The 12,500-nt window shown below is 38.4% G+C and overlaps 1 protein-coding gene across 5 annotated transcripts in view; it reads right to left on the reverse strand.

The window, feature by feature from the left end:
- Window positions 1–12,500, reverse strand: part of ZEB2 (zinc finger E-box binding homeobox 2) — a 116,282-nt gene that overhangs the window by 34,573 nt on the left and 69,209 nt on the right. Inside the window, exon 1 of one of the 5 annotated variants that reach the window (XM_062637694.1) lies at window positions 8,874–8,991. The exons of the other annotated variants lie outside the window; for them this stretch is intronic. Within the exon in view, the coding sequence (XP_062493678.1) occupies window positions 8,874–8,976 (103 nt within the window). The 5' untranslated portion in view covers window positions 8,977–8,991. Of the gene's footprint in view, window positions 1–8,873; window positions 8,992–12,500 lie in introns of those variants that run through there. 5 annotated transcript variants of the gene reach the window in all.

Genomic DNA, 12,500 nt, shown 5'->3' on the forward strand with positions numbered 1-12,500 from the left:
CTGTGTGTCAAATCAGACAGAGAAGTATTTTTTAAAAAAGCCTTACAATGTGAAATTTAATATAATGTCATCACAGCCTTTTCTTTCCAGTTTTCAGAAGTTAACTATTGTCACCACTGTCAACACAAACATACCTCAGCAGTCTAGCTCTGCCTTTACAGGAAAACAAAAAGGATATCTTTTTTTAAATAAATATGATAAATTGCAATAGTTTCTCTAAATGTGGGTCACTGGGCAAAGCACACAATGCATTTCAAGCTGATTACTGTTTTTGCAGTTATGATGCATAAAGTTGTATTCAGCATCAAGAAATGAAAGTCCTCCTACACAATGCATCCTCACTTCAGAATCTGTTCTTTCCACTAGGTCAAGCAAGCAACTTCAAGCTTTGCCCAAAATTTATACATGCAATGGAGCTATAGAGACAGCAAAAAAAACAAGTTACTTCAAGTCCACAGAGAAGAACCCAAAGAAGTCCTTCCTACAACTCAATGAACAGGAGGGAAAACACCCTGATGTCTGGCTCAAAACAGACGCTTATTTTACAGCTGACTCCAAGGTGTAACAAAAAGCCATCTAAAGGGCAGTAATATATGTTGAGACCAATGCTGGTATCCAAAACTTCACAGGAATTAGTGATAATTCTATATAACAGTTACAGTAGAAAAGCATACTAGATTACACACAGGTACTGTCCCAGACTGCAGTGTTATTTGCCATTTAACACTATGTTTACATGGTAGGGGATGGACCAGAACAGAGAAGGAGTATCTGAATTGTTGGCATTGCATTCCATTTTGTGCTGAATCATATTCAAGTTTCATTTTCTGTAAAGGGGTTATCAGAAAGTACACAGCTCAGACTTCAACTGCATCCAGAACAACTGGGACCTGCAAAGGTATAAATCTCAAAAAAACTGTATATAAAAGGGTCTGGCTTTAGCTCTGACAAGCATTTTTTTCAGTTGAAATCGTTATATTCTAGCAAACCTTCTCCACGTCTCCGTAATATTAATGATATCTCAAATAGTATCATCAGACACATTAATTTTACAGTCAGATTTAAACAAACAAGTTGTTCTTTTTCTATCTCTAGAAAGAATTTCCTTGTTTTATGTACTTTGTTGAACAATGCAATGGCAGAACTACATGTGACATTTTCTTCCCATAACGGTACCTGTTGAAAAATTTTCACTATTAAAAATGGCCCACACTAACATTTAAATGTTGATAATAATTAACCTGACATTTGAAATACAGTGGTTGCAGTGTTGTCTTGAGGATGTTCTGCTCAACATTACCTAACTAGTCCCTTTTCATACTTACGTGCTTTCTGTACATTATTCTGTCAGTTACTGAACAAATAAGACATCAGTTGCTAATGTATTAACATGCAAAAACTATGCTTAAGGGCCAAACACTGCCCCAGTCCACAATGTAACTCCCATTGATGTCAAGTACTGTTAAGGTTGTGACAACCAGTAAAAGAAGGGAACTGAAAAGTAGAGGATCAATTTTCTCCCTGCTCTGCAAGGAATTTATGCAAACGGCTCACTGCAGAATAAGGGATGGTAAAGGCAGGGTGTGTCATGCCACGGGATGGGGATGGCTAGGCTCTTGCTGCTCTGGCCCATCCTGCATAGCCTTGGCCAAGGCACTGGGGTTAACATTTTGAGAAACTTCCTACCATTTCAGGTTTGCTAGATGGCCAGGTCACCAGTGATATCACTCCCTGCTTTTCTGTAACAAAAGGGTAAGTGATTTTTCAATGGTGACAATTAAATCACCCAAGCGAGCTGAAAGTGAAAGTGTACACCTAAGTACAAAAATATGCTCTTCATGATGGACAATGAAAACTCTGTTTCAACCCCATGTGAAGAACTGCACATACATCATGATCTACCTACATGCTGACAGCCCTGTCCAGGAGTGGCCAGTGAGGTGACCAGAGGAAAAACCACAGGAGAAGCGTCAGGAGCAACCTGCTGTCTGGCCAAGCCTGGGAACAGGAGAGAAGAAACTGGTTTCTTCCAGCTGGTTCTTGGACATTCCCAAGCCATGACCAGGTATTTCAGCTTGGTGTATGCAAAGGATTTAAGGCAAAATCCTGCAGGTAGATAGAGTCTGGGGGAGGGGGTGGGGGTGGGGGGTGTAATGCTTTCTTACTCTGTAGATAGCAGAATCCTGTAATAGTCATAACACTGTGTAGCACAGTAAGTGTAAATGATAAAATCTGAGAATGTAGTAATAGCATTACCCTTGCATTTCCTTGCTTTTGTCAACTGCAGACTCTAAACAGAAGAGACCTTACCTGCTTTTTGCGTGTGTGTGATTGTTATCTCCTCTGTTTTATTACTAATGAGTGTCTCATCCTAAGAGAAACGAGGACAATACAAGTGATATGACAGGAAGCTTAGGGTACACCCACTCTGTTACCACCAGAATAAAGACTATTCTCAGAGAAGGTCCATAGATAATAAAAATGCATTTTTAGAAATTTTTCAGTTAACCATAATTGGTATGGGAATGGTGATTCTAACAGGATGTACTATCAGGATGCAAACTCCACAAATAAGGTGACTCAGGATTCAAAAGACAAAATTTTCCCAACAGGCAGGACATCAACTATCCTTAAGGTCTCATACTAGCACGGAGGAAATCCAGAAAAATCTGAAATGCACACCTCAAGAGTTGCTCGGTCCTGAAGCCTAAAAGTCAATGCTTAAGCCTGTGTCTCACCCCACCAGGTCGCTTTTACACATAAGAGCTATGGAGTATGTGTTTAGTTAAAATAGTTAAACCCACTGCAGACTTCAACAAAAGATTAGGGTAGTATTTTGAACCCCAATAACAAACCCATTACAGGCTTCAACAAGGGACTGCAATACTATTTTGAACAGCAATAAAAAGGTCCAATAGCAAACAGTGCTCCTGTATCATGCAGGTAAATTATATTTTTTTCTATTTATTTATATTTTTTCTATTTATTTTTTCTACTCTATTAGCTAGAGTCCTGAGTCTGTTACCCAACTTGCACTGTCAGGTGAGACATATTACACATTAGTAAGGCTCTTGGGTCTCTCTTGGCTTCTCTTCTCAGGAAGTGTTTGTTTCCTTGTTTCTTCTAATGACAATGGGATGCATCAAGGTTTATATATCTTGACTGGGAGACATTAATTTTGGCAACTGTGTGGTCAACCAACCTCTGCTATCCTTATGACTGTCTCTGCACTGAAGTGATAGGCCAGCTTCTTGGACGCTGATGACCACACGCAGATTTGTCTTCCTATGAATCTTGAGGGCGCTGATTAAATCACACACACTAGATTCCCAGGCTGGAATTTCTCTGCTGAATACGCACTTTTAAGTGGTTACACAGCATTAAGAACACAGTTGAATGCTTTTAGAAATATAAATAATTGATTATTTATTTATCCTTCAAGATAGCCTTTTTCTCCCAGTAGATTATAGAGCTTGTTCACAGGAGAAACAAAAGCATAGCCTGGAGGAAGACAATATACCTTCATTTTTTGGTTGAAATAGAATCATAGAATCAACTAGGTTGGAAAAGGCCTTTAAGATCATCAAGTCCAACCATTACCACAGGACTGCCGAGACCGCTCCTAAGCTGTGTCACTGAGGGCCTCATCTACACAGTTTTTGAACACTTCCAGGGATGGTGATGTCACCACTTCCCTGGGCAGCCTGCTCCAATGCCTGATCACTCTGTGAATAAATTTTTCCCAATATCAAATATAAACCTCCCCTGGTGCAGCTTGAAACCGTTACCTCTTGTCCTGTCACTTGTTACCTGGGAAGTGAGACCAAACACCATCTCACAACAACCTCTTTTCAGGTAGTTGTAGACAGCAATAAAGTCTTCCCTGAGCTCTCCCTTCTCCATACTAAACAACCTCAGTTCCCTCAGCTGTTACACATAACACTCGTTCTCCAGACCTTTCATCAGATTCGTTGCCCTTTTTAAATGAGTATGGAGTTGGTATGACTCTACTGTTCATGATGTTTAAGAAAATGTTTTTGTTGCTTAACTGTATCCTTGATCTAATTTTGATGATTTTTAAGTATTTAAGGACACATTTCATAAGTCTTAAGAAATTACAAATACATTACCTTATGAAGAATCAAATGTCAAGGAAAAAAACATCTCTCCATAATAGTGCAGTTTAATATTTTAGCACTTCTCTTTCCCTGCAGAAAATCTGCTTTTCTTATTCTTTAGACATAAAGAACAGAACTATTCTTGAAGTTATCCTACTGATATAGTTGAAAAATAATAGTCTAATCTTTCTGAGGACTGAAAAGACAAGTGAATAAGAAATGGTGGATGAACAGTTGTGAGCACTAGTGAGGGGCTCTCCCAGATTAAATGCCATTTATTACAGTTTGACTCCTGTTCCTGATTAATTGGCACAAAATAGTCTTTTTCACTTTTCAAAGTACATGTGTTTGATCCCATATTCTAGGCATGGTGGGACTAGAAAAAAAAGAATGTGGCTGCAGAGTTCCTAGTTTGCAACATTTATTTGGGGTTATATAGGAGAAATCCTACATAGGAGGAATCACTGGTATTTTCATATCTTCATTTTGGCTCAATTACCTTCCTTTTAATTTCATAGTAATTTTAAACCACTTCATTGACTTCAATAATTATTCAATAATTAATCGACTTCAAGGCCAGTTTGGATGGGGTTTTGAGCAACATAGTGTGGTTAAAGGTGCCCCTGCCCATAGCAGAGGGGTTGGAACTAGATGATCTTTAAGGTCTCTTCCAAATTCTTCCATTCTATGAGTCCATGAAAAAGGCTCCAGATAACTACAGAATTTGGTCTACTCTTTCTACTGACTGACTGACTGAAAAATCTGGCTGCAGAAAAGACAGGAGAATGCAAGATTTACAGCAGAGAGACGGAGCCAACCCTGTGTTCTGATTAGCAGTTTGGATGCCATTGTTCTGTCTGGAAAACACATGTCATCCACAGAATCACCCAAGCTGTCCATTGACATCTGCCAACATATCCTCCATCATTCCTCTCTTTATTTCTCACTCTCATCTTTATACCTCTTTACTCATTTCTCTGTTTTTCTGAAATCCCCACAAGTATTCCAACACAGTTAGGAGTTACCCATTGTAAAAACTGATATGTGTTTCACCCTCCCATCAATATCACCTTCAGTCTCAAGCTGACCATCTCAAAATAATAGAAAATAGACCATTCCTCTGAGTCTTCTAGCATGTCAGATTTGCGCTGTGTTTCTCTCTGGGGACAGAAATTCATAACAGCCCAGAGGCTTCATATTTTTTAAATTGTCACACTAAGACTTGAGTGCTTCCATGAAAGAAGCAGTAGAAAGAGATGCCTGAAGGTAGGCTGGGAAGAATCCAAACTGATGTCAGGTTTCCTTCTACCTTCCCATCAATAGGGTCTTTGAAGAAGAAACCTCTTCAGAAAAGAAAAAATAACTTTCTCTTTAGTTAAAAAGGCTACCATGGTTTCAGTTTGGAGACTGACAGTTATGTTAGCTTTATTACCTTAAAATCTATACAGCCTCATGGTTTGCAGTGGATGGCTTTGCCTCCACAAGTTTTGATAATGTCCTTGAAAGAGAAATACAGATGTATAGCTTCATTCAGCATTGACTTTGGAGGTGAATATTTTACCCCCTTTCCTTTTCCTTACTGTTTGGAATGCAGTAATAGTGATAACTCCTATGCAGTATGCCTAAGAACTGTCGCAGGGGTAAAACAAATAAATAAATAAATTTAAAAAAATCAAAGCTTTTACTGGACTAGAACAGACCCAAGTCTGATAGTTTCCTTCTTCACTGCAGTGACTGATGATGACGGATAGAGAAGATGAAAGGAGAGCCAGAACTGTGCATCACTGTCTAGTATCTTTTGTCCCAAAGATACTTTTATTATTTTCATTATTGGTTTTAGCTTTTATGTAGAAAGAAAATATTCTTAACTAAAGAAAAATATGTTTTCTAAGGTCTACACATTTTTGTGTACAACTTTTTAGAGAATACAATCTCATGTTTTTTAAGAGTCCTGAGAAAAGTGGCAGTCTCCTTATAGTATAACTTCTTCAGTGAAGGATAATTTCTGTTGAAATATATGGACATGGCATTTTCTGAAAGATAAGAAATTGCAATTTACCCACCTTACGTGTCTATCAGCCTATTCAGATTTCACTCTTTTGCTGGGAAGAACCTGCATTACAGATTGTACAATGGTGTCACGCCCAAGCAGAGCTACAACAGCTGAACATGATTATTTCTTAGGAACCCAGCTCTCCCACCATCTCCCTGGAAGGATTTAAGTTTGTAATTGCCAGCAGAATAATTCTCCTCCAGCTGGTAGAAGAATTTGTCAGTTTCCTATGTTTATGAGGGAAGTGTGAGTACCTGGGAGGGGAGCCCCCAGCTCCGTAGCCTGAAGGGGACTTCATAGGTAAAAATTGAATTGTCCGACAATTATTCACCTAGGATGTATTTTATAGGGAAAAAAAAAAAAAAAAGAGGGAAAATTGTCTCTTACACCGAATAAACGTACAGCAAGAAAGCAAAATTTTTTTTTCTTCTGGTCAGAAAAAGACTGGGATGGTTGTGGATATGTGGATTGTATGTTCTTGTCAAATGAGTCAACTTCTTCATTCTCAAAGAAGTCAAATCCACTGTTAACACAATGGCAGAGGAGCTGTTGCATATACCTATCTATTAGGTAGGCAGGTGGGAGGAAAGGTAGAATTATCCAAATATTGTAGTCTGAAAATTTTATTACTAAAAAAATCCAGAGAAATGTTTCCTGAAATCCTTTAAGACTGTCAAATGAGACTTAGACTTCAAAGCTGTTGTTATGTGCTATGTAAATCTATATTTACAGACATAATTCAAATGGTGGCCCACTGAGTACACTGGTATTATAATCCACACAACTGCCAGAAGTTCTAAAATATCACAGAACATTTTTTTTTATATGAAAGTGGCACCTGGATTACCCAATGTGAATGGAAAGATCCTTTGTAAATGGACGCAAGTGGCACCAGAAACCAGCGTTTGATGTACAGGATAAATCCCTATTACTACAAAACTTCAGCTGCAACAGTAATTCCAAGTGGGAAGTACTTACTAGAAACAAGTGACATGGTATCTGATATACTGCTAACAAAACAGATGACTAGCATGCTCCCAATTCCTCTCACCTTAGGTTTCAGCACAGAGCCCTTGGGACCTTGACCAAAACCTGAGACATCCTGCCACTGCACCAGCCAGGAGGGCTTGGAGACTTCCTACCTGCAGATTGCTACTGATCATTCTGGCTTGTAGGTTCTAACATTTAAGGTTAGAATGGAGTAAATACAGAAAAAAATTAATTTTAATAACTGCTGTATTTTACTGGAAGCACCACTGTAATGGGAGGAAAAAGAAGTAATTCTAGGGCAACTCCTTCTCTTTTCTAGTATCAACTGATTGTTCTGTGGAACTTTGATACAATACCTTTCATTTCAGTGGAACTAAGATCTGGTTGTGACATCACTCAGCCAGACCTTAAATTGACCAGATTCATTTACTCCCAGCCTGTAATACAGCAACTTTACAGCCACCCTTTAACTACACATAAAAACCAAAATGGAAAAACATGGATTTCTTCGCTTCTATAACAGTGTTGATTACCTTCTTTAACCCATGCAGGAAAGAAAAGGAAAAAAAAAAAAAAAGGGAAGAAGAGCATTATACTGATGCTTCAAGGAAAAAATAGACAACTCCAAGCATGTGTCTTTCATTTAGTCATTTAGACTAGTGCCTTCTCTTCTTTAGAAAATTACTCAGGTCCTCTTGCTTTCTAGAATCTACTGTATTACACTTCTAAGGTAATAACACCTTGATATTCTGCACTTCAAAACCCCAGCAAATAATTATCTTTGATGACTGAATAAAAAAATTAAAAAAAAAAGAAAAGAAAGGAAAAAAAGGGATCTGCAAGACTGCAGCAGAGGAATGCTGGAGAAAATATGTTAAAACTATTCCTGTACTTCTGTGTTTCGATGTAATTTACAATCTATTTGACAACAGTTCTGCAATGATTAGTAAAATATGTCAAGAAGCTAAACAATATAAGCATCACATTGAAAGAAATTTAGCAAGACCCCTCTAATTATTATTGTACATGACAATTCAACAAAATATTTAAAATCAACTAGAAGAAAAGAAATATTAAGAGTCTTTTCAGAAAAAATGTACTTATTGTCATGCCTGAAGGATATTCAGGAGGAATGTGAAAATAACCGTAATTTATTTAAGACCTGGAAGTATGAAATAATAAGCTACTAAACCATCAGAATTGTTTTGGTGGTGTTATCTGACATGAGGGCAGACCTTGTCTCGCTTTAAGTTTTATAGTAATAAGACCTTGGAAACAAAACCTTGAAAAAAACAGAACATAAAGAAAAGGGAAATGTGTCCTTGCATAAATAGATATTGTGTCTATCACCTTCTTCCAAAAAGGTTGCTCAACTTTATAATCATGTAGTACATAGAAAGTCAATAAAAGCTGGACTACATTCAAACATTTAGAAATCACAGACTGGTCATTTTGTAACTTAAAATGAGTAATATCATCATGTGAAAAAAAGGCAACTGTATAATGACGCTCTATTTCTATTGAGAAGTTCCATATCCACTGGCATTTTATCCTCCTTCACCCCAAAGATTAATAGCTACACATCTGACTCATTTTTCATACTGCATTTAACCCACAATTTAGAGCCTAAACAAATGGGTATTTCAGCTCAGGAAGGGTGATTGTTTCCTCGTTTAAAGTTTAGAGAGAAAACTGTTAGATGTTAACCCTACCTTCTTCTGATGCAGCCACATCTCGCCTCCCAAAGACATACTTCTCTGAAAAGAAACCTCCAAACTTCCATGCAAAAGCGTTGTGCAGCTCTAGCCTCTCCATTAACAATAAAAAAAAAAAAGCACCCAATGCCAAAAAAAAAAAACAAAAAAAAAAAACAAAACCAAAACCAACAAAACCACAATTGCCTTGAAAATCTCAGGCAACCCTGAGATTTTGGCAGCCCTGTCTGGGTTGTTTGAGGTTGACGCTTTTTTTCCTTGTTTTCTAGTTTTGTGGTGTCAACAGGAAATCTTGTGTCTTAACAGGTAACATGCCTCTTCAGAGCCCATTAGCAGGAATAATGGGGGAGATCAGCTCTGCTTAGTGAATAACCCCACTGAGCATCACCTGCCCAGCTCCAAGGACAGGAGATGGGGGGTGGAGGTTGCAACCATTAAGGTGGAAATGAGGGCTTGCCAGCCTTCCTCCAGAGGTGTTGCTGCCACTAAAGCTCCCGGGAAAGGTTTCTGAGGGTGTTTTGGGAACAGGATGGTTTAGGGCACATACAGGATGCTAATGCCACTGACTTCCTCAGAGTTGGGCAAGGTGTGTGGTGAGGCTGTTGGCTCCACATGTCATAGGCTGGGGCCTGAGGGACATCAGGCCCCCACAGAGGATTCCCCCCCAGGCTGTGATATGGTTGCTAGTCCTGGCTTGCTTTTGTTTCCAACATTTTGCTGCTGTGTAAGCACAGGCCCCATTCCTAATACATTAAAACCTTTCTGTTTTCAAAATAGCATCGTTGCACCTCAGGACTGACAAAACCAGACAGCGGTGAAAGGGACGGCGACATGGCAGACACAAAAGCTCACCGCATTACGGCCACTCTAAACAGAGCACAAAAGCAAGGGAGTCAGCGATGTGTAAACCAAACAATGTGAGGGGAAAAAATATTGAATAATTTCTGTCATGAGGCAACTGACTAAAGCCAGGCTCTAATTGAATTAAACTCCCATTTATTTGCTCAGGCCTAAACAACAGGCTGGGGAAAGAAAAAAAAAAAAACAACAAAAAAAAAAAACACGAAAAAAACTTAAGGTTTGCTCAACTGTTCGGAGGTACCACCTTTCCTCACCCCTGTATAAATCCACCATCTGTGCTCACACGCACACATGTGCCGTCGCACAGCAAATGCGCTGAGACCCGACTGAGCACAGGAGCCAAAAAAGCACCAGGCACACAAAAGCTCCCCAGGCTGCCCCAGGTCTAAGGGAGCAAAAAAAAAAAAGGGACGGGGGGAAAGAAAAGATCCTTTGCTCATTGCCCAGGTGAGATAGCCTGGTGCGTCCTCTCAGCCTCGACACGCGTCAAGTAAAAGAAAGGTTAAAATTAGAAAATTCAATTTATTTGATAATTTCCCAGAATAATTAGAGTTAATATGGGTTAATTAATATGCAAATCTCTCAGCAGATGTTCTGCAGCAGGGCCTGTGTGAGAAAACAGCCTTTGCTTTCTCCTACGTGATTTTGGCTGTCAGTTATTGGGTATAATTACTGTAACTAACCGAATACACACAAAACCTTTGGAATATAAAATTGTTACAGTTCTAGTTCTGCACAAGCTGCTACTTTTCTGCAATAAAAGCGAACAATTTCTTTCAGAAAATAGGAGCCTTTTTGTTCCTTTCTTGATTTAAAAAGAAGAAATGAATCAAGTAAATGGCTTATCTTTTTTCTATGCATAATTAGGTCAGTATTATATGAACATTCCAATGAGCAGTGGTACAAACGTACATATAAAATGATAGCTCAAACCACCTGCAAAATCACATTAAATTGTTTTATTCAGAATCTTTTTCTTCATACCAGAACTTTGAAATGCTCCAATGTCTTTCCTGCCAATGTTGCCAACATTTGTCGAATTCAAAGTGATCCCGTAACTTCTATTATTTTTGAAAAGCACAACAGCAACATTTCTTCAAAGGCACGGGAGCATTTAGGACCGATAAAACAAGTTATCCTTTGAAAGGTAGACTAGGGCTGTGTTTGACCTTTTGGGTTTTTCGGAAAGAAAAATAATTGCAGTGAAGAGCTTGCAACTTTGAACAAATAACAAGAGGGTTTTGCTGTGTAGTCCACAAGTTTGCAAAACATGTCCATGCATCCCATGATCCAAACTGGCCTTTACCCTCTCTTGATGAGAGATAGTATTTCACATATATCAAAGTACTTAGCACTTTGACATGTCATCAGGTAAATAATATCTTTTCCTCCATGGAAAATGACATGGCCCGGAGTGCTCTGGCCACAACAGTGAGATGCAGGTAACTCAGGATTACTCACTCGAGTAAAGATTTCAGACCAGAGGTGAGCTCCATTAACTGAAAATAGTCAAAAAATGTAACTCCTGAGCATTTCTTATGGTGCTGCTCTACATCACAGAGACATTTTTCCTGGTGCAATTTGACTTAAAACATCAATTTTTTTTTATTATTATTTGTTTATTTATTTTAGGTGTCTCATTTTTAGGCCTGATTTCTCCAATTCCATCTGTAAATTTCCTTGCCTGATTGTCACAATTGGAAAGACAGTTCAGAAATTTAAACAAACCTTTCCTGCTCTTTTCTGTTTTTTTTTCTAAATGTTGGGGGGAGGGTCATCTGTTTCCTAAGAATGCTTTAAATAACTTCTGCCTTGGGAGATAGCTGAAAACATGATAATTTTTTTCTATAAATCACGAAACAAAAGGCCTCCACCCCTTCAAATTGCTCTCTCACAAGCTTTCCCTTTTTGCCACCCCACTGGCATTGCAATAACCCCAGCTCATTACACTAGCACACCTTTGCCAAGAAGTGGAAAATAAGTAGGGAAATTGAAGATTTTCTTCAACCTTAATCATCAGATTTTTTTCCTCCAAGCTGTCACACAAAATGAACAGAAAATTTTTTTATTTACTTTTTTTTTTTTAATAAACCAACTTTTGTTCCCTGCTTCGGTTAGTTCTAACTTACTAAGTCCTCTCTCTCTCTAGACAGAAGCTGGGCACCTTGTTTCTTGCGTTGGTTTCATTTTAGTCATCAAGATTATCTGCTTGCTGACAGCTGCACGATCCGTGACCTACACACTAAGAAAAAAAAAAGTTTGAAAACAACTACGAATGTTATCCCTTCCTGGTTTGAAGCTATCTTATGAAGTATAGATAACACATTATCTTCAAGAGCAAAATAATGCTGCACAAAATGATACTAAAGATGCTTTAGGAACCTTCTGGTTCCATAAAAGTTATTATTCAGAAGTTTACATAGTCTGCAGACACTTATCAAAATCCCTGAGCAGAAAGTACAGAACCTACGTTTCAATTAAGATATAGTGGAATGCAAAAGGTTCAGACAAGATAAGGCCAAGCTTGGGAAAAAAAAAAAATTCATATTCATCCTTGATGATAGCTTGACCTCACGATTTGAGTTTTCAGTATAAATCTGAATGCTTCCTACCTGGCAATGGCAATGCAGTTTTATCAGGACCAGGCTTCCAGAGTATTTTGCTGTTAGTTACAGAGTAATTCCTCAAAATCATCCAGAATATAGGGCCAAGGTAGGATACTGTTGTCTTCAAATTTACAAGCGCTTTAGGTGGGGGTGAGAA

The sequence above is a fragment of the Pezoporus occidentalis genome, unplaced genomic scaffold, assembly GCF_034315485.1.
Source record: "Pezoporus occidentalis ecotype Australia unplaced genomic scaffold, CSIRO_AGI_Poc_V1 ctg54, whole genome shotgun sequence".
In the NCBI taxonomy this organism is placed as follows: Eukaryota; Metazoa; Chordata; class Aves; order Psittaciformes; family Psittacidae; genus Pezoporus; species Pezoporus occidentalis.